The following is a 22,858-nucleotide window of genomic DNA, read 5'->3' as shown; positions in this document are numbered from 1 at the left end:
GGCTCACTGCAACCTCTGCCTTCCAGGTTCAAGTGATTCTCCTGCCTCGGTCTCCCAAGTAGCTGAGATTACAGGCATGCGCCACCACACCCAGCTAATTTTTGTATTTTTAGCAGAGACGGGATTTCACCCTGTTGGGTAGGCTGATGTCTCGAACTCCTGACCTCAGGTGATCCACCCCTCAGCCTCCCAAAGTGCTGGAATTATAGGTGTGAGCCACCGCGCCTGGCCTTACCTAGTCATATTTTTATATATTCTCCCAACTCCTTTTTTTCTCCCCAGAAGTACACACTATCTCATACTCTAACACCACAGATCAGTTTTGCCTGTTTTTGCATGTGTATTTTATAAAATATAACTGCTATCATCATAGTGTATATATTCTTTTGTGTCTGGCTTCTTCATATTTGGCAGATCTATCCATGTTATTGCACACAACTGCTTATTTTCTTAGTTGCACAGTAACCCACTGCAATACAGCAAACATAACTCAATTTATTCATCCATTTTACTGCTGATGGATACATGGGCTGTTTCCAGTTTTGGGCATTTATGAATAGGGATGCTATAAACAGTCTTGTGCTTATCTGCCAGCATACAAGTGTATGCATTTCTATCGCTATATATCTGAGAGCAAAACTGCTATGTCCTAGGTATGCACAGGTTCAATTTTAGGAGGTAGTACCAGTTCCTTTAATTGAATGTATCAATGTATATCCAAACCAGCATTATGAGAATTCTACTCACATTTTAAAACACATTTAAATGTATTTTTCTATCAATTTCAAGAATTAATCACTGTTCTATAACTTCTTTCTCCTGAAAGACAAATCTACTCCACAGCAATCTCTCATGGCCTCCTTACCCAGCAGCTCCCATTTTCTGCCAATTAGATTTGATGTTTAATCCAGTTATTCCTTTTTTATATATATCTTTGCTTTTTACAAAATATTCTCTCAGCATTCCAGTAAACATTATATTTTTGAAAATTAAAATATACCTCAATATCTTTTTTGAATATTACTGAATTTTAAGTTTAAGCTTCTACTTAGAAAAGTCTAGTTTAGAACTTAAAGGATCTCTAGAGATCACAGAATTAAATATATGTGGAAGCTAGCATCCAGTAAGGTTCAAGTTAAAACCTTGGTCTATGGTAGAGCTAAGGCCAAATCAAATCCCTGTTTGATTTTTAAAGAATGTTTAGAAGTGGGATCTCAGTTAATTGTGCTATTAATATTTTTGGTAGGTACACACCAAATAAAACCATCGTGGCTAAATAGATAATCATCTTCTAAAGTTCCAAAACTATTTCTGTACTTTACTCCTAGGTTAAAATGAACTTGTATCTTTTGCTCTTACCTGACGCAGTTCTGGTTTTCGTGTCTGAATTTGAACATGCCGAATAGCTGCCCAAGCCTCCACGAAGGGGTGAGTAAGCTCTATTCCATGTGCCAGGGTAGGAGGGAGGATAGGACGGGTAGTACCACGAGTCGGAGAAGGGTGTTGCCGCTCTTTAAAGGCATAAAAGTAGGTTAGGCATTTTTTTCTTGTGGCTATAATTTTTAAATACCTTCCTGTTCCTAAACTGTCGGAAAAAAAATACCTTTATCAGGTATTTTTTTCTGAATGTTCTGGTATATCAGAATTAACATGAAATAAAAACTGTTTCATATTTCTGCCATTATTATGGTCACTGCTATGGGGGAAAATGACAGGGAGTCAATGCTCTTTCTTTCTGAATTTGTACTCAAATAAAATCTAAGCTTAAACTACCATTAATACTTCATATTCCAAAATCTGGCCCCAAGCTCTTTCCAGCCTTACTTTTATCATTCTCCTACCAAACCAGACTACCTGTTCCCCAAATACTGTATTCTTTCCTGCCTTCTCATTTTCTCAGATGTCAACTAAACAGTCTTTTTCTTATCTTATAATATCTATGAGGGTGACACAGGAAGAAACACAATGAAAGAAAATAACATATACAATACTGATCAAAACACATATAGTGTACCTTCCCCCTTCCCAGAGAATCTTATTTAATAGGTTAATGTCACCAGAATTTGTTTTCCTTAGCGAAACTAAATGCAGTTAAATTGTAAGCAGAAGTCTCTTGAATTAAAGAGCAAGAGAGATAAATGCAAAAAGCTTACCTATTGCTGCCAAACAAATATCCTAGGATTCCACCAGTTCCCAAGCCAGTCCAGAACCCTGGTCCTGAATTTTCATACTGTTGTCCTGTAAAAGCATTGCCAAAACCAGAAGTTGCACCATGGCCAGTATTCTGTGGTCCTTAAAATAAAAATGATTTATTATGTATCCTCACTTAAACATGACATAGTCTACAAAAGCAAAGATAATATAACCAATATAACACTTCAATTATTTCATCTGTACTGAACTATTAATAATACTAAGGCATCAAGTTATTAACAAGTTGTATTCAAAGAGGTATTTGTAAAATACTGGTTTATGATGAAGGAGAGCATTTCCCATAGATATGGGAGGAGAGGGATAGACTTTAGGACTGGGGAGGGTCTTGCTATAAAATTCTACCTCCATTTTTTGGCTGTTATAAACAAAACTGCTATGAACACTCCTGTGTATCTTTCTTGGTGCACCATGCGCTCACTTCTCCCAGGTACTTATGTAGGAATAGAAATGGGTAGGCATATGCTTGGGTTGTTTTACCATTTTAACTCCTACCAGCAAAGTATGAAAGTTCCAGTCACTCTACATCCTTGCTCACACTTGGTACTCTTGTCTTTTTAACATTAGTCATTATGGTGGTTATCTGGTGGCTAAAAATAATCTCCCTGTGGTTTTCATCTGCATTTCTCTGAAGACTAATGATGCTAAGCACCTTTGCTTATTTTTATTGACCATGTAGATCATGGGTTGGGACCCCAGCACTGGTCAGTGGCCTGTTAGGAACTGGGCCACACAGCAGGAGGTGAGTGGCAGGCAAGCAACTGAAGCTTCATCTGTATTTACAGCCACTCCCCATCACTTGCATTACTACCTGAGCTCGGCCTCCTGTCAGATCAGCAGCAGTATTCGATTCTCATAGGAGCACAAACCCTACCGCGAACTGCACATGCGAGGAATCTAGGTTGCGCACTCCTTATGAGAATCTAATGCCTGATGATCTGTCACTGTCTCCCATCACCCCCAGATGGGACTGTCTAGTTGCAGGAAAACAAGCTCAGGGCTCCCACTGATTCTACATTACAGTGAGTTGTTAATTATTTCATTATATATTACAATGTAATAACAACAGAAATAAAGTACACAATAAACATAATATGCTTGAATCATCCCAAAACCTTCCCTCCCCGCCCCATCCCACCCCAACCCAACCCCTCTAGTCCGTGGTAATACTGTCTTCCACAAAATTGGTCCCTGGTGCCAAAAAGGCTGGGGACTGGTGAAGTAGATGTCTTCTCTTATTATAAAATGGCCATTCAAGTCCTCTTTGGAGGACTTGTCTGCCTGTTGCTCAGATTTATGGGAGTTCATTTTATGTTCTAGACACATATATATGCCGGAAATATGTTTTGTAAATTTTTCCCAGTCTATGGCTTGCCTTTTCACTCTCCTAATAGTGCCTTTTGATGATTAGATGTTCTTAATTTAAATAAAGTCTAATTTACCCATGTTTTCTTTTGTGGCCACTACTTTTTATATTCTGTTTAAGAAATCTTCACCCATCCTAAGGTCAAAACAAATATTCTCCTATGTTTTATCCTGGAAACTTAATTGTTTTGCCTTTTACGTTGAGAATTATACTACTTAAAGAATTAATTTTTATGTATAGTGTGAGACAGGGTTCAGGGCAAATGATTATTAGCAAAGTTGATCAAGTTTCTCTGATTAAGAGTACTTATAATTTAATCAGGCTTTTTTTTTTTTTTTTTGAGACAGGGTCTCGCTCTGTCACTCAGGCTGGAGCGCACTGGTATGATCTCGGCTCACTGTAACCTCCACCTCCCGGATTCAAGTGATTCTCATGCCTCAGTCTCCCAAGAAGCTGGAATTACAGGTGCCCGCCACAAAACCTGGCTAATTTTTGTATTTTTATTAAGAGATGGGATTTTACCATCTTGGTCAGGCTGGTCTCAAACTCCCGACCTCAAGTGATCTGCCCACCCCGGCCTCCCAAAGTGCTGGGATTACAGGCATGAGCCATGGTGCCTGGCCAATCAGGCATTCTTAACATAGCGATCACAATATACCTTGGGAGAGAGCAGAACAGAAGAGGTAAAAGAAGTTGAAAGTAAAAAACAAAATGAGAAGACAAATCTTTGGTTTCCCAATGCAATGATTTTCTATTTCAGAACCAAGCACAGGATGCACTAACCTCACACCCACCCTATTTATGGCCACTGCGAGGGAAACATACCTGTGAACTCAGACTTAAAGCCTGGGGGAGGAGGTCCTGCTGAGTTGGTGAATCTCTGGTAACGGTGGGAAAATGGAGGATACTCAGAATACGGTGGAGGAGAATACTGCCCATCACTCAGGAACAGCTTATAGACTACAAAGGCGATCCCAAGGAGCACCACAATGGTAATCAATCCACCCATGTTACAGGAATCCGCCGAGTACCACTTATAATAATAATCAGAGAAAGAGGCAAAGCTGTGCTGCTTTCCAGACTCCTTCAGTTTCTGCAGGCCAAGATCCGTATAATCTAAATTGTACTCCAAGCCACAAGACCCTCTTAGTACATACTGGTCTTCAGAGGACTCATAGCCTTCACAGCTCACCACAGTTTTTCCAAATTTGTACGCAATATCTAAGTCGGTCTTACATTCCCACTGTGAAGAAAAACAGAAACAGACTATTAGAAACAAACTTTTTTTCATTTAATATATGTTGCTTGGGGGCCAGGCACGGTGGGTCACACCTGTAATCTCAGCACTTTGGGAGGCTGAGGTGGGTGGATCATGAGGTTAGGAGTTCGAGACCCGCCTGGCCAAGATGGTGAAACCCCATCTCTACTAAAAATACAAAAATTAGCCGGGCACAGTGGCAGGTGCCTATAATCCCAGCTACTAAGGAGGCTGAGGCAGGAGAATCGCTTGAACCCGGGAGGCGGAGGTTGCAGTGAACTGAGATCGTGCCACTGCACTCTAGCCTGGGCGATAGAGCAAGATTCCGTCTCAAAAAAAAAAAAAAAATGTTACTTGGGCTATATATCCGTCATAAAATTGCAAAATGAAGCAAGGGAATGATCCGCAAAATTCACGACGGTAAGTATTCGTGTCTAGAAGGGAGGGAAAATGAGGGGCTTCAAAGATAATGGTGGTATCTGCGTTCTACTTCTTATGCTGGATAGTGCGTACAGGAGTATTCACTTTATCACTATTCTTCATTCTTTACATATACATGTTATATATCCATCTGAATATATTAAGTATTCCATAATTTATACAATTTAAGCAAACTGCCAAAACGTCAACTTTTTGCCACTGTTCAAGAAGCTTTATTTAAAAATACAGATTTCTTAAAAGATGCTAAGGTTCAAAACAGCATCATATATGAACATCTGGTAGCTACACAAAGCAACAGAGATATTACATAACCCTCTGAGAAAAAAACCTTTCTACGCAAATTTTATAAAACCACGGACTAACTTTCCAGGGTCCAATTCTATGTAATTGTCTTGTATTTTTTAAAGATATTTAGAAAAATGCAAAAAGAACCCAGCTAGCCCCAAAAATGTCCACCTTAAAAAAAAATATGCCCAAGTTTGGTCTATATTCTATATTTTGTGGTGAAAATGCAATATGCTTCTTTAACTCTTAAGATACAAGCTAAAGGCTGGGTGCAGTGGTTCATGCTTGTAATCCCAGCACTCTGGGAGGCCAAGGCGCGTGGATCACCCTGAGGTCAGGAGTTTGAGAGCAGCCTGGCCAAAATGGCAAAACCCTGTCTCTACTAAAAATACAAAAATGAGCTGGGCATGGTAGCGCATGCCTATAATTCCAGCTACTTCAAAAATAGAGGCTGAGGCAGGAGAATGACTTGAACCCAGAGGCAGAGGTTGCAGTGAGCCAAAATCATGTCACCGTACTCCAGACTGGGTGACAGAGGGAGACTCTGTCTCAAAGAAAGAAAAAAAAAAGATACAAGCTAAAGTAGATTTAATTGGTTCTGTTGCCCTTCTGCAAATTTTTGTAGAAATGATTTTCCGCTTTCAAAGTTCAGACACACTATTTTATTTCATTTATAACAGCCTTATTGAAATATAATTCACACATACCATACAATTCACCCATTTCAATGGTTTTTAGTATATTCACAGTTGTGCTACCATCACCACAATCAATTTTAGAATATTTTCGTCACCCCAAAGAAATCTTGTACCCATTAGCAGTCACTCTCCATTCTGCCCTCTGCACCCCTCCCAACCAACTTTCTGTCTATATGGATTTCCCTAACTGGACAGTTCACAGGAATGTAATACTACAATATGTGGTCTTTTGTGACTGGCTTCTTTCACTTAGCATAACATTTTCAAGATTCATCCACATTGTAGCATGTATTGGTACATATGCTACATAATATTTCTTTGCATGGATATACCACATTTTATTTATCATTCATTAGTAATGGACATTTGAATTGTTTCTACTTTTTGGCTATTATGAATAATGCTGCTATGTACATTTGTATGCAAGTTTCTGTGTGGACATGTGTTTTCAATTCTCTTGGGTGTATACCTTGGAGTGGAATGACTGAGACATACATGGTAACTCTATGTTTAAACTTTTGAGGAAATGCCAATTTTCCAAAGCAGCGGGACCATTTTACATTCCCAACAGCAGTGTATAAGGGTTTCATTTTCTCGACATCCTCACCAGCCTTGTTATCTTTTTTATTATAGCCATCCTACTGAGTGTGAAATGGTATCTTAATGTGGCTTTGATTTGCATTTCTCCGATGGCTAATAAGGAACATTTTTCATGTGCTTATTTGTTACTTATGTATCTTCCTTGCAGAAATGTCTATTCAGAGGCTCTGCCATTTTTAACTTGGTTGTTTTCTTATTGAGTTGTAAGAGTTATTTTATATTCTTAATACACATCCCTCACCAACTATGATTTGTTAAGCTTCCTCCCATTCTGTAGGCTGTCTTTTCATTATCTTGATGATGTCCTTTGACGGTCAAAAGTTTTTCATTTGGGTAAGATGCAGCTTTTCTTTTGTTGCTGTTGCTGTTACTACACTGTTTTTAAAATAATTTTATTTGGAGGAAGATTTATAAGTTTGCTGACCTAGGTAAATAAAACAAGCTAAACTTATATTGGTATTTCATGTTAACTACCACTTCCTTAATCGTGCGTACTATAAGTAGCTTCTAAGTACTGTATTTAAATTTCAACTCTTGGAATAGAAGGAGTTTCTCTCCTGCTACTAAATGGCCTCTCTCCAGCTACTAAACATAAGCCAATGTATGATATGCTCAACACTCCTTTGCTCATGCTATTCCCTTCTCTAGCCCTTCCTCTCTAAAAATGTTATCATTCCTTCCTAACACAGCACAAATACCTCATCCTTTAAATCCCAATGACTCCAACTAGACGTGACTTTATAATGTTGTGTTGGGACCTACATGTAATCTGAGTACTTGTCTTACCTCTTCTACTACTAAGAGAGTTTCTTCATTCTACCTTATCCATTTTTTTATATTGCAATTAATACATGTTTAATGAATGACATCACCATTACTGCCTTTTTTTCCCATCAAGACTGTAAAAGTCGTAAGTCAAGTGCGAGTGAGACTTCCGCTATAACCCAGAGGATTCTATGATTCAACTTAGCAGTAATGGGGGAAAATATTGTGAAGTAAGTATCACCCAGTACACATCAACTTCCTCTCTGAATTGCAAAGACTATGCATAAAGGTTTTATCAAACAAGAATATCATTCTGATGGAGAGGGGAAATCGTCAACACAAGTTTCTTGCCTTGTGACCAGTCGTCATAAATCCCTTTTGAAAGCAGTCAGAATACAAAGTAGAAATATGTAACTAGTGATTTAAACTGAATTCATTTAACAAAACCTATATTTAAAGCATATTCAGTTTTGGAACTTCAAGGAGATGCTCTGCTCGTATACAAAATACCAGTGTCCCAAAGACAATAAATGAAACCTGCTGAAATGCTTCCATTCAAAAGTAACCACCCTCAGTTATAAGACAATTTTAAAATCAAGTGCTAGAAGCACAACAGAGATATATGAACCCCTACTATTTACGATCTATAATTCCTAATTATCTCAACTTTGTCTTAAGGGTAGGTTGGTATTCTTTGAGGAATGACAGGAAAATGACAACCACAAGAGATCCCCTATCCCTCACCATCAAGTATATAAAAAGTTGTGAAAATTTACAAGTATCTTAGAAGGAGATGATGGTACAAAAACTACAATAAGTATTTTCAGGCTTTAAAATCGGTGCATTTCTTTTGGAGGCCATTTCTTCCACAGGAAGAGGGACTGATTTACTTACATATTTTAGGCTGATCTGAGATTTCTGTATGTGCTCCCTCAAAATACTGAATAATGTCCCAATAAACAATTTACTGAATAAAAACCCCCATTTAGACTGCCATCACTGTAGTGGATATTACCTGTACATCATACCCATCCCAGCCTTTGTTCTGACACTGTATGACTTTTGGGGTGTAAGAATCACAACCAGCTGTGCCTCCAACACATTTCAACTGTGGGATGGGATCCAGCCTGCGGGAGGTGGTATAGCGGTCATAGTGGAGGGTAAGAGCTTTTACATCCCGCAGCAACATTCTGTCTGAAATAGCAAGAAAACAGAAGAACACAAAGTAAATATCATGTCAGAGAAAGAAAGGTTCATCCTAACAAAACTCTCGTCATAGGAAATGCCTTTCTTGCCTTCTGAGAATGGCTAAGAGAGGATGAATCCATCTCTCAAAGCTATCCCAACAACATTCAGGCCTTCTGCACAAAATTCAGGTCACACTTTTAAGATCTCCCTGCATTTCATGCCAGATGCTTCTACAGCACAAGTTGTATATCATTTTTGCTAAATCAAAAGAACAAAAAGTTCACTAACCTGAAACATTGTACTACTGTGTAATAATAGTAGTGGTTAATTAAAATGACAAAAATATAAGCATGTTCCTGAAGCACATTTAATGATTTAAACGTCCATCAACAGGTGAAGAGATTAACATATTCTGATCTATTACAGTGGAATATTCCACAGCAGTTAAAATGAATGAACTAGAATTCATGTATCAAACTAGATAAATGGCAAAAACATTTTAAACAAAATACAAGTTGCAGAATGTTTTGTATGATAGCTTTACATAAACCTTTAAAAAAGGCGAAACAATACTACATACTGTTAATGTCTATATATGTATATAACAACAACATGAAAACACATATGGGAAGGATTAAACACCAAATTCAAGTAAGTATCTAGTCTAGGGAGAGAGAAAGGAAAGAGAGTTTATCTCTATTCCTAATGTTTTATTACTGGGAGTGGGGGATTTGTAGCAAATATGGTACAATGTGATGATTCAATAACACTGGGTGATGACTACATGTATGTTCACTGTACACTTCTGTATGTTTAAATACTTTAGATATTTCACAATTTTAAAAATCAAAACTATTTAAACTATTTCACAAACTAAAAAATTTAAAACATACTGACAAGAGACTTTGAAAGGAGGAGTCAAAACAATAAAATTATGTCTGGCATTCATGTACAAAAATGAATTTCTAGGTCAGGCATGGTGGCTCACACCTGTAATCCCAGCACTTTGGGAGGCCAAGGCAGATAGATCACCTGAGGTCAGGAGTTTGAGACCAGCCTGGCCAACATGGCAAAACTCCATCTCTACTAAAAACACAAAATTAGCCGGGAGTGGTAGTGCATTCCTGTAATCCCAACTACTTGGGAGGCTGAGGCAGGAGAATTGCTTGAACCTGGGAGGAGGAGGTTGCAGGGAGCCAAGATCCATTGTACTCTAGCCTGGGCAACAAGAATGAAACCCCATCTCAAAAAAAAAAAAAGAATTTCTATGTATTGCAAAATAAGGACAAAATCTTCCTATTTATCATGTTGTGGATTATTGATGGAAGATGCTGTGGATTGGCTCAGTCAAGATCCACTTCACCCTCAAACAGGTGTGCCTTCCTGCAAAGCAAAAGGAATCCCAAAACCTCTTGCAGCTGTAGTTGACAAAAGCAATTTCAGTTCTGCCAACCAGAGGGACTAGAGCAAAATCCGGAAAGCAGACCCTAGACTTATACAGTGCTCTGTCCTTCAGCTAGCAAACACAGGCATGGAGACCGTGGGTTTTCAAACTGATAGCATCCTCTAATCAGCTTCCTGGCTGTCAAGCGGCTTGACATGAGCAACCTATTTTTCAGTGTGGCAGATGTAATAGGCATGACTTTCTATCATTTTGTGAGTACCCAATTCCCTATATTCAACCTGTCAAATTAGCAGAATTTGCAGCCTCCCAAAATTCTACTAAAACTGTAATAAATACATTGTTTTAATGATGTGAATGACTGTGGTCAGGTAAAACCAAAGAGGAGATGACAGAAGAATTTTGGAAGGAGAAAGCAAATGGACTAATGGTAGGTGACTAGACCCAAGTGAAAGTCAAATGCCAGAACAGCAAAGGGGGGAAACTGAGAATCAACTTGATGTACATAACAGAATCCCAAAAAAAAAGGCAAAACAAAACAAAAGATGGGAAATGGCAGCTCTGGAATGAGAGATGCCTGAAATATACACTACAGTGTGAAAGCTACTTGAGAACAAGCCATATCCCCAGATCCTCTCCCCAACTCCACACTGTTCTAACTCCCTCTTCCCCACTAAGGAAACTGTCTGGATATGTATTCTCTGGAGAGGATAAAACTGAAGAGATTTGCATTGGGGACCATCTGGCAAAATAGAAGGCATGGGTACAAAAACAACCAAACAGGGAACCCAAGTGACTGTGTGCACTCTGACAGATGAAATCACAGTTCTCCTTTCCCACATGGTGCACAAAATGCTAACAGCCATCCCCTTGTCCTCTGTTGGAGACTGGATGACTATTCCCTTGGTAATCTAACCAAGAAGAAGTACCTAAATACAGTGGCATCAGGAACTTCCTCCAAAAAAAGAGCAACCTAGGTAACCCTATTGTGAAGTTCAAAATCAAAACTGCAATTGCACACTGATAGCTTCCGATGAGCTTTTTGGTTCCCCAGGGTTAACCATGAGCAGGGAGCCAAGGATTACTAAAAATACGACAAAAGTCCCTGCTGTGGTTTGAATGTGTCCCCCAAAGTTCACGTGTTGAAAACTTAATCCCCAATGCAACCGTGTTCAAAGATGGGACCTTTAAGCGGGCTCTGCCCTCATGAATAGATGAATGCTGCTCTTGCAGGACTGGGTTATCGCAGCAGTGGACTCCTGATAAAAGGATGAGTTAGGCCCCTTTCCCCTCTTTCACTCTCTCCCTTTTCTGCCTTCCATCATGGCATGACACAGCAAGAAGGCCCTCACTAGATGCCAGCACCTTAATATTGAACTTCTCAGCCTCCAGAACTGTGAGAAATGAATGTAGTTTTTTAATAAATTTCCCAGTCTGTGGTATTGTGTTACAGTAACATTAAACAGACAAAACAGCCCCTAACATGAAATATAGCAACCAGGACAGAACAGAACAACAACAAAAGGAAGCAGGAGGAAAAAAGAGACCATGCAGAAGAAGAAAACTTTTTAAAAAACACTCTAATATCCTCAGAGAGATAAGAGAAAAAGACTGCATTAATAAAACAACCATTTTTAAAAGCAATACTCAGAGAAAAAACAAGAGCTTCTGGAAATTAAAAACAGGACAGCTAAGATTAAAAACAACAGAACTGCCAGGTGCAGTGGCTCATGCCTGTAATCCCAGCACTTTGGGAGGCCAAGACAGGCAGATCACTAGCGCCCAAGAGTTTAAGATCAGCCTAAGCAACATGGCAAAACCCTGTCTCTACAAAAAAATTGTAACATTAGCCAGGTGTGGTGGCACACACCTGCAGTACCAGCTACTCAGGAGGCTGAGGTGAGAGAATCACCTGAGCCTGGGGAAGTCGAGGCTGCAGTGAGCCATGCACTCCAGCCTGGGTGATAGAGTGAGACCCTGTCTCAAAACAGAAATAAATAAATACATACATACATACAACAGAACTGTTAGAAGAAAATCTTCTAGCAAGTAGAGCAAAAAGACACCGTGCGCGGTGGCTCATGCCTGTAATCCTAGCACTTTGGGAGGCTGAGGCGGGCGGATCACGTGGTCAAGAGATCAGGACCATCCTGGCCAACACAGTGAAACCCTGGCTCTACTAAAACTACAAACATTAGCTGGGCATGGTGGCATGTACCTGTAGTCCCAGCTACTCGGGGGGGCTGAGGCAGGAAAATTGCTTGAATCCAGGAGGCAGAGGTTGCAGTGAGCCGAGATCATGCCACTGCACTCCAGCCTGGTGACAGAGCAAGGCTCCATCCGAAAAAAAAAAAAGAAAAGAGAAGAAAAAGAAAAAAGAAAGTAGAGCAAAAAGACAAGAAAGTAGGAGGGAAAGGCCAGGCACGGTGGCTCATGCATGTAATCCCAGCACTTTGGGTGGCCGAGATGGGCGGATCACAAGGTCAGGAGTTCGAGACCAGCGTGGCCAACATGGTGAAACCTCGTCTCTATTAAAAATACAAAAATTAGCCAGGTGTGGTGGCGGGCACCTGTAATCCCAGCTACCCAGGAGGCTGAGGCAGGAGGATCGCTTGAACCCGGGAAGCAGAGGTTGCAGTGAGCCGAGATGGCGTCACTGCACTCCAGCCTGGGGGACAGAGTTAGAGAGTTAGACTCCGTCTCAAAAAAAGAAAAGAAAACAGACAGGAGAGAAAAAAAAAAAAAGAAAATTACCAGTTCAGGACCAGTTCAGAAAGTCCAAAAATCCAACAACGGTTTCAGAAAGAATGAACAAAGGAATCTGATTAGACAAACTCCAGGCTGTAATTCAAGCGAAACTCCCACACAGAAGGACTTAAGTTGTCATACTGAAAAGGCCCAACAAAAACCCAGGCCTGAGAAACAGACCACACAGAGGCACACAAAAAGTGAATTTTAGAACACTCTAGACGAAAAAAGATTCTACTAATTGCCAGAAGAATAGGGGGAAAACAAGCCATATAGAAAAGATAAGACTTAGAAAAGCTTCAGATATCTCAACAGGATAGAAAAAGAAAATGGAGAAATGTATTCAAAAACTCTAAAGGAAAAAGTCTGGCTGGGTTTGCCAACCATCGCTTTGCTAATGGTAGAACACACTGACATTACAACATACCCTATGATGTATTTCCCACAAGTATTTAATATGAATCTAATCAATCCAATAAACTTAAGGTCAATACCCTATCTATGTAAGAAAATATATATATCAAGAGACCTAAATATACTTCCAACCAGGAACCCACTAGGGTTTTTGGGGGAAAGAAATTATGTTAAAGGTTCTGTGAACAATGTTTTTTTAAAAAAAAGAACACATAGCTTACCAGATAGTAAAGGTTACTATAAAATTATCATCATCGGTCAGGCATGGTGGCTCATGCCTGTAATCTCAACACTTTGGGAGGCCAAGGAGGGCAGATCACCTGAGGTTAGGAGTTCGAGATCAGCCTGGCCAACATGGTGAAACCCTGTCTACAAAAATTAGCTGGACATGGTGGCACACGCCTGTAGTCCCAGCTACTTGGGAGGCTGAGGCAGGAGAATCACTTGAATCCAGGAGGCGGAGGTTGCAGTGAGCCGAGATTGCTGCTACTGCACTCCAGCCTGGGCGACATGAGTGAAACTCCATCTCAAAAAAAAAAAAAAAAAAGATTATAATCAAACTAGTAGGGAATTGGAACAGAGACAAGGAAATTGTGAAACAAAAGAAAGATCAGAAATAAATCGAGATACATGTGGGAATTCAGTAAGATGAAGTGGTCTTTTTAATTTAGTGGATAAAAGATGTCTTCTTTAATACGTAGCAGTGGCATAATTGACTATGCAGCCACAAGAAAATCCACCTAAAGCTATATAAAAACTTAATTCCACATGGGCTAAGGATCTAAAATTTCCAAAAACTATATTAAAATAAACTATGCTACATTAAACACAAGCTACTACTTCCTCATAAATAAAAAATAAAACAATGAAAATGTTCAATGGTTTAGCAAAATCAGACTGTGTTAATAATAAATTGAATTTATTGTAACAGAGTTGCAAAAATGCAAAGAACACTGAACTAAGTTGGTGTCACTAACTGGCTATGTCTTTGGCCAAGGCACTTAATTTACCTGTGTAGAAGTTTCCTCACCTACAAAATTTAAAATGCTATCAACCTTGAAATGTGTTGTGAGGCTTAGATGTAATTTATTATCTGGCAGAGTACCTGAAGCATAACACATGATCAGGTATGATAAACATTACTGAAAGTTTTAAGATGGAATAGCATTTCCATAATCCTATAGCATCTTTCTTCCCTAGAGATTCTTAAGGTCCCAGAACAAAATTCTAATACCCACACCCCAGTATTTACATCAGTCAAGGGACACAGGAGCTCCCTGAACTCCAGACTCATAAATCAAAATCCATGGCAGGTCTCAAACAAGATAAACAAAACCAAACTCTTCTAAACCTGATCATCCCACATTCTTCCACATCTCAGGAAATGGTAACTTCACGCTTCTAGTTGCTCAAGCCAAAAACCTTGGCTTTCTCTTCATCTTCTCTCCTCTCACTCTTACATCTAATCCTTCAGAAGATCATGTTAGCTCCACCTTCCAAACAGGTGACAAGAGAACCCAGCTACTCTAACCAACTCCACTGCTCCTCCCCTGGTCCAAGCGGTCACCACTCTAAGAACTTACTGTACAATATTAAAATAGATACCAATATATATTAATTCACTGGTTTACCTGCTTCCCTCCTACCCTCTTCGGTCTGTTTTCCACAGAGCAGCCCAAATGACCCTTTAAAGATATAATTTCAGGTCATTTACTCCTCCTCTCCACTTCAGGTTTCCAGTCAAATGTCACCCTAGCAGTGACTTCCCTGACCAATGTACGTTTTTTAAGTCTCCACTTCTGCCCGCACAACATGTCCTCCTCACCCTGTTTATCATACACGGTGCGTACCAATTTTCACAATATAGCATGCTATTTACATGTTTATCTGTTTATTGATATTTCTCCCCAATAGAGGTAAAGTCCTTGGAAGCAAGACACTGTTTTGTTCACTGCTGTATCCCCAATACCCTGAAGAGTAACTTAAGACTACATTCAATAAAGAATTTTGAAAATTCTTTGGTAATCTCTTTAGAACGGTGCTAATTTTTTTTTCCAGACAAATTGAGCTAAAGGGCATCCAAGTCAAACAAAAGATAAATTAGGGAGCTGATTAATGCTTTACTAAAAGACTTAATAAAGAGTGTGCCAATGAAGTACCTTCATAAAAAAGTTCCTTAAAGTAAACTTTGAGGAAGAATTTACATAAAACAATCGAGTTTACTCTGCAAAATATTTTGGTGCTTTGTGTTCCAGAACAACAGTTTTACAGCGTAGATAAACGAGGAAGTGGTTCATCTTTAAATCTGGTTCTTCTTTTATAGTTTTTATAGTTCTTCTGACTCTTCAACTGTAAACTTCCTTTTTAAATTTATTTACCAATTGATTCAAAGTTCAACAAATTAATGTTTCATTCTAGGTTTTCAACTGTAATTCTGATCAAGTCTCCCACTCACATACAACTTTCTAGAAATACAAAAGAAAAACGTACAGACATTTAAATACAAAGTGGCTTTTTATTTTTTGATAATAAAACGTCCACATCAAATGACTACTCAACGTGATGCGCTTGCAAATAGCACCTTCTCTCTCATTTCAGCATGTAAGAATAAAATAGGCTATTACAGAAATAAACCTGTTGCTTAAATTCGACAATGCAGGCATTTCCAATCACCAAATCACAAAGGCAATATGCTTTCCATGCCATCTTTACTCCGCGAACCAAAAATGATGTCCTTTTTTTTACAAAATTACAATGTAACAGCATGCGTCATTTATTAAATGAAAAAAGTCAAAATCTGCATGTAAGTATATAGACATATACGTATTAATTGCACGGAATATTACTGATCCCATGAAAATTCTTTAGACAATTTTAATACCGTACTGACATAAAAGAACCTCTTCCCTAGAATCCACTTAGCATGTGCCACCACCAAAAAAACAAAACAAAAAAGACAGAAAATTATTTTTTAAATTCTTCTCTACGGTGAAAGCCAAAGGGAAGAGCTCGTGCCGCGCGACTTACTTCACTGCAATCGTCAGAATAAGAGGAAGGGGTTCTCATAAAAACGCGGTGGCTCACGCCTGTAATCCTAGCACTTTGGGAGGACGAGGCGGGTGGATCACGAGGTCAGGGGTCGAGACCAGCCTGGCCTATATAGTGAAACCCCGTCTCTACTAAAAATACAAAAAATTAGCCAGGCATAGTGGCGGGCACCTGTAATCCCAGCTACTGGTGAGGCTGAGGCAGGAGAATCTCTCGAAACTGGGAGGCGGAGGCTGCAGTGAGCCGAGATCACGCCACTGCACTCCAGCCGGGGCGACAGTGTGAGACTCCGACTCAAAAAAAAAAAGAAAGAAAGAGTGCAATCTGCGATTCTGCTAACAGACCTGCGAGGTCTGCAGCCCTGTCCACTAAGAGTGACTCAGAGACTGCGAGTGGCAGGCAACGGCCGGCGACAGCAACAGGCAGCCATGACAACAGCCGGCCACGATGACATCACACAATCACACAGCCATGACAACAAAGCAGATGCGCAGGTGAGTGTCCAGCTCTCCAGTCATACTTAGAGATGAGAAAGAAGACGGTGGGCAAATTCCGGGAGTCCGGGGCAGGGAGAAAGGGGACGTTAAGGATCCCCAGCCGTCCCGCCCCGCCCACTCGAGCCATCCCTACCCGCCTACCAGGACGCCTGTGAAGAGCAGCGGAACCAGGGAGGGCACGAACAGCAAAGAGGCCAAACATGGGGAATCCGGGCACCTAGGCTCCGGGAAGACGGCGCACGGAAATGCAGGGAAGCCTGCACCGGCTGACGGCGGCGGAAAAGGGCGAGAGAACCGCCTGAGGGCCCCGGCAGCACTCACCAGGGTCGTTCCAGCCCAGGGCAGGGCCAGCGGTGAGCAGAAACAAATGCAGGCCGAGAAGCAAGCAGCGCCCGGCCGCTCCCGGCCCGCAGGCTACGGCCATGGCGCTCGATGAAAATGGCGCTGGGCTGTCAGACGCCTGCGGGCCGAACCCGGGTACGGCAGCGCGCGCGACGCTTCACAGCGACACCGAAACCTCTGGCGGCGGCGAAAGGACTGTCCAACTGCAGAGTCGCAGCCGCAGCCGCAGCCGCAATGGGTCAGTGCGCCAACTCTACGTCACTGCCGACGCGGCCAGTGGGGCGCCGTGAGTGGCCGTCGTTGGCCCCGCCCCTGGAGCGCAGCGCGGTTTGGGGCGGGGCGAGGCGGTGTGGGCGGGGCCGAGGACCAGGCGAGATGCGTCAGGAGGCGGGTTCGAGGCGCGGCGCCATGGTGTGGGCTGGGCCGAGGGCCTGACGCGGACGCGGAGGCGGACGCGCCCGCGGGCGGGGCGAGGGCTGCGAGCTGCCTTGTTGTGTCTGGTCTGAGATTCGGGAAGCTTCTGTGCCTAGGCGCTGCAGTTTGAGAGGCTGAAAACGTCACGACGCGAAATCTAAGAAATGTAGTCAAATTATGTATTATTAAAGCCTCAATAACTGTACCAAGGGAAGTTCTGTGCTTTATTCAGCTCTGTGTGTTCAGCACTTAGCATAGCGCCTGGCGCATGGTCAGTGTTCTTTGACTTGTTGCTAAATACAGAGAAGATTCAGCCGAAAGGTAGCGGGGAAATATTATTGTCTGGTTTCAAGGCCCAGAACCTTTACATGGTTCCTTACGCATGGAGGCCGGAAGACTGTATAAAATGTCAGGTGGAGAAAATATTGTCTGAATGAAGAACCAGCCAGAGAAAACAGTTCTCTGAACTTTGAGGTCTGGCAGGCCCGGGTTTCTTTCTTTCTTTCTTTCTTTCATTCATTCATTCCATGAGTATATGTTGAATACCTAATGCACCAGGCACTGTTTTAGGCGTGGAGGATACAGACAAGATCCCTGTACTCATTGAAATAGAATAGGACAGATGGGCCGAGGGCGCGGTGGCTCACGCCTGTAATCCCAGCACTTTGGGAGGCCAAGGCGGGCAGATCACGAGGTCAGGAGATGGAGACCATGTTTCTACTAAAAAAAATACAAAAAATTAGCCGGGCGCGGTGGTGGGCTCCTGTAGTCCCAGCCACTCGGAGGCTGAGACAGGAGAATGGCTTGAACCCCGCAGGCGGAGCTTGCAGTGAGCCGAGATCGCGCCACTGCACTCCAGCCTGGGCGACAGAGCAAGACTCCGTCAAAAAAAAAAAAAAGGAAGGAATGGGACAAACGACGTACCAATTAAGCAACAAAAATAATAGGTAGTGATAACTACATTGATGAAAAAACAGGGTGATACAATGGAGCCTGGGGACACAACTTCAGGGAGGGCCTTGCTGAGGAAGTGATTTTTGAAGCTTGGGACCTGAATCATGAGGAAGAACTAGCCCTACAAAGATCAGAGGACTCATCTTCCCATCCGGGGGAGAGTGGATGCAAAAGCCCTAGCTTTGTGTTTTGAGGAAGAGTCATTCGGTCAGATGCTATAAAGAGTTCAGTCCCACAAGACTGCCCCCACTTCAGACATCAATCACAAGTCTCAGGTTGTGACCTGTGCTTCTGAGCAACCAGCTATAAATTAGGGTTTCCAGACTGGGCGTGGTGGCTCATGCCTATAATCCCAGCATTTTGGGAGGCCAAGGCACGTGGATCGCCTGAGGTCAGGACTTCAAGATCAGCCTAGCCAGCATAGTAAAACCCTATCTCTACTACAAATAGGAAAAAGAGCTGGGCGTGGTGGCACGCACCTGTAATCCCAGCTATTCGGGAGGCTGAAGCAAGAGAATCGCTTGAACCCAGGAGGCGGAAGTTGCAGTGAGCCAAGATTGCCCCACTCCGCCTGGGCCACGGAGAGAGACTCCTTCTCAACGAATAAATTAGGGTTTTCATGACCCCCCATCTTGAGTTCCATAATTTGCTAGAATGGCTCACAGAACTCAAAAAAACACTTTATGTTTACCAGATTATTATATTGAGCACCTACTAGTACCTAACAGTACCTACCAGGCACTGTTATCAGTATTGGGGATACAGCAGTGAATAAAACAAAATTTGGGGGATGAGAGAGGCAAACAAGGCCATAACTGAAGCAAAGTAAGTTAGGGGAAGAGTGGAATAAGAGGTGGCAGAGCAGGGAGACCTCGGCGTGGAACCAAGGAATGGTGGGACCAAGGACTGAAATAGAGATCATAGAGAATTCTGTTCTCTTAAGTTTGAGGTGACTATTAGGCATCCAGGTAAACATGTCAAATAAACAGATATACTGTAAAAGTCGGAAGTTCAAAACTAAGGTAAATTTGGTAGTTATGTTGTAAATATAAAGGTAGCATTTAATGTCAGGATTCTATGGTTTGAATGTGTCCCCCAAAGCTCATGTGTTGGAAACTTAATCCCCAAAGCAATAGTGTTGAGAGGGGGGACTTTTTTCTTTTTTTTTTTTTTGAGACGGAGTCTCGCTCTGTCGCCCAGGCTGGAGTGCAGTGGCTGTATCTCAGCTCACTGCAAGCTCTGCCTCCCAGGTTTACGCCATTCTCCCGCCTCAGCCTCCGGAGTAGCTGGGACTACAGGCGCCCGCCACCTCGCCCGGCTAGTTTTTTGTATTTTTAGTAGAGACGGGGTTTCACCGTGTTAGCCAGGATGGTCTCGATCTCCTGACCTCGTGATCCGCCCGTCTGGGCCTCCCAAAGTGCCGGGATTACAGGCTTGAGCCACCGCGCCCGGCCGAGAGGGGGGACTTTTAAGAGGTGATGAGGTTATGAGGGCAGAGCTCTTAATGCTGTTATCACAGGAGTGGGTTAGTTATTGGGGAGTGGGTTCCAGATAAAAGGGATGAGTTCAGCTCACTTTCTCTTTTGCCTACCACTGTGAAATGACACAACAAGAAGTCCCCCACCAGATGCAGGCCCCTGGACTTAGGATTTCCCAGCCTCCAGAACAGTAAGAAATAAATCTCTATTCTTTATAAATTTACCAGTCTCAGGTATTCTGTTATAGCAACACAAAATGAACTGAGACATGTGAGAAGAGATACAGTAACATAAGGAGAGAATCTCATGAGATACCACAAAAGAGGTGGCCCAGGCTATGGGAACACTAACATTTGAACCTTGAGCAGAAGAAGATTCTAGAAAGAATCTGAGAAGTAACCTCCGGTGAAGAAGGAGGAAGAACTAGGAAAATAGGATATGGTAATTGAGAGAAAGAAAGAATGGTCAACAGTGTCCATTGTTGCTGAAAGCTTGAAGCAAAATTTGGTCTTTGAATTTTACAATGTAGAAATCACTAATTACCTTAACAACAGAATTTTTGTTATTTGAGATTCTCACCATACACCACTATGTACAGTTCTGGACAGTCATGAACAAAACATGAAAGGTTGTACTAATAAACATTCTAGTGAGAGAGGTAGCCAACAAATTATGTCATTGCAAAAAAGTAAGTGCCTTGGGTCAGGCACGGTGGCTCACACCTGTAATCTCAGCACTCTGGGAAGCCAAGGTGCATGATCACTTGAGGAGTGATCAAAACCAGGAGTTTGAGGCCAATCTGGGCAACATAGTAAGGCCCCATCTCTACAAAAAAAAATGTTTTAAATTAGCCAGATGTCACCAGGCACGGTGGCTCACGCCTGTAATCCTAGCACTTTGGGAGGCTGAGGCTGCCAGATCATGAGGTCAGGAGATCGATACCATCTTGACTAACACGGTGAAACCCCTTCTCTACTAAAAATACAGAAAATTAGCCGGGCGTGGTGGCGAGCACCTGTAGTCCCAGCTACTTGGGAGGCTGAGGCAAGAGAATGGCGTGAACCCGAGAGGCAGAGCTTGCAGTGAGCCAAGATCGCGCCACTGCACTCTAGCGTGGGCGACAGAGTGAGACTCCGTCTCAAAAAAAAAAAAAAAAAAATAGCCAGATGTGGTGGCATGTGCCTGTAGTCCCAGACACTCAAGAGGCTGAGGTAGGAGGATCACTTGAGGCCTGGAGGTTGAGGCTGCAGTGAGCCATGATTGCATCACTGCACTCCAGCCTGAGCAACAGAGCAAGACTCCATCTCAAATAATAGTAACTACCTTGAAGAAGAAAACAGAGCAATATGACAGGTAGTGCTATAATAAGTAGGATAGCCCAGAAAGATTCTCTGAGAAATTACCATTTGAGGTGAGAGCTAAATGATGAGGCTGTAAAAGGAAAAAACAAACTGTTTTCTCCTTTTTACTGTCACACAACACAGAGCAGTTCTCTGACCGGAAGGGAAGCTGGGGGAGTATTTTCCCACACACCAACTAACTCTAAAGGACATCAACATGATGTCCTATAACTCAATTCAAGTTAAGGGCCCACTATCCTCAAGACTGCCCCCACTTCAGGCTTCAGTCCAGGAAAATACTTTATGTTTACCACTGTTATTATAAAGGATTTATAAAGGATACAGGCGAACAGCCAGATGAAGAGATGGATAGGGCAAAGATAAGAATTACGGCCATGGGGCTTCCATGCCCTCGCTGGGCACCCCACCCTCCCAGCACCTCCCTGTATTCAGCAACCTAGAAGCTCATGAAATCTTGTTGTCTAGAGTGTGTATAGAGCTTAATCTCCAGCCGCCCTCCTCCCACCTCTCCTGTCAGTTGGTGGGTGAGCTGAAAGTTCCAACCCTCTAACACTCTAATCACATGGTCTTTCTGGTGACTGACTTTCTGGTGTCTGTAAACAATACAGTATAACAACTATTTACATAGTATTTACATTGCATGAGGTATTATAAATAATTTGGAGATTATTTAAAAGTATACAGGAGGGGCTGGGTGTGGTGGCTAACACCTATAATCCCAGCACTTTTGGAGGCCCGAGGTGGGTGTATCGCTTTAGCTTAAGAGTTCGAGACCAGCCTAGGCAACGTAAGAAGACCTTGTCTCTACAAAAAAAAAAATTTAGCCAGGCAAGGTGGTGCATACCTGTGGTCCCCGCTACTTGGGAGGCTGAGGCAGGAGGATAGCTTGAGCCTGGGAGGCAGAGGTTGCAGTGAGCCAAAATCACACCACTGCACTCCAGCCTGGGTGACAGAGTGAGACCCTGACTCAAAAAAAATTTTTTTTTCTCTGAGTTTTCTCTGAATCAACCTGTAAGTGTTAGTAATTCCCAGTTTACAAAATTGTGAAGAGGATTAAATGAGATGAATGCTAAAGCACCAGGCATATAGCACCTGCTCAAAAAGTAAGAATTCCCTTCCTCTCATCCACATTCTCATCTTTACCATTTAACTTTGGAGAATGGGAAACCATCTGTATAAGAAGTATTAAAACTGAAAGGTAACACTAATTAGCTATTACATAACAATAGAGAACATTTAAAGGATATGACATTAACTAGCATTTAGGGTTCTCTTGGAAAACTGGTGAAGAAAACTGACATTCTACCTTTTTTCAGACAATGATTTTCAAGCTTTGCTTTAGTTTGCATAGGAATCGTTTGAGGTGCTTGTGAAATTTTTAGATTCCG

At 41.9% G+C, this 22,858-nt stretch overlaps 1 protein-coding gene across 2 annotated transcripts in view; it reads right to left on the bottom strand.

Moving 5' to 3' along the window:
• The window catches only part of SARAF (store-operated calcium entry-associated regulatory factor), a 19,663-nt gene extending 1,787 nt beyond the window's left edge, over positions 1–17,876 (bottom strand). Inside the window, exons 1-5 of one of the 2 annotated variants that reach the window (XM_011944544.1) lie at positions 17,243–17,876; positions 8,640–8,818; positions 4,403–4,820; positions 2,154–2,292; positions 1,360–1,511 (exon numbers count right to left, since the gene is read on the bottom strand). In XM_011944544.1, coding sequence (XP_011799934.1) covers positions 1,360–1,511; positions 2,154–2,292; positions 4,403–4,820; positions 8,640–8,818; positions 17,243–17,345 — 991 coding nt within the window. In that variant the 5' untranslated portion in view covers positions 17,346–17,876. The remainder of the gene's footprint in view (positions 1–1,359; positions 1,512–2,153; positions 2,293–4,402; positions 4,821–8,639; positions 8,819–17,242) is intronic. The other variant, XM_011944545.1, reaches the window with a different exon arrangement.
• Positions 17,877–22,858: the final 4,982 nt, after the last annotated feature.

Source organism: Colobus angolensis, unplaced genomic scaffold, assembly GCF_000951035.1.
Source record: "Colobus angolensis palliatus isolate OR3802 unplaced genomic scaffold, Cang.pa_1.0 Scaffold233, whole genome shotgun sequence".
Lineage (NCBI taxonomy): Eukaryota > Metazoa > Chordata > Mammalia > Primates > Cercopithecidae > Colobus > Colobus angolensis.
The sequence above is the reverse complement of the archived record's forward strand: the minus strand, read 5'-3'. Positions and strand labels throughout refer to the sequence as shown.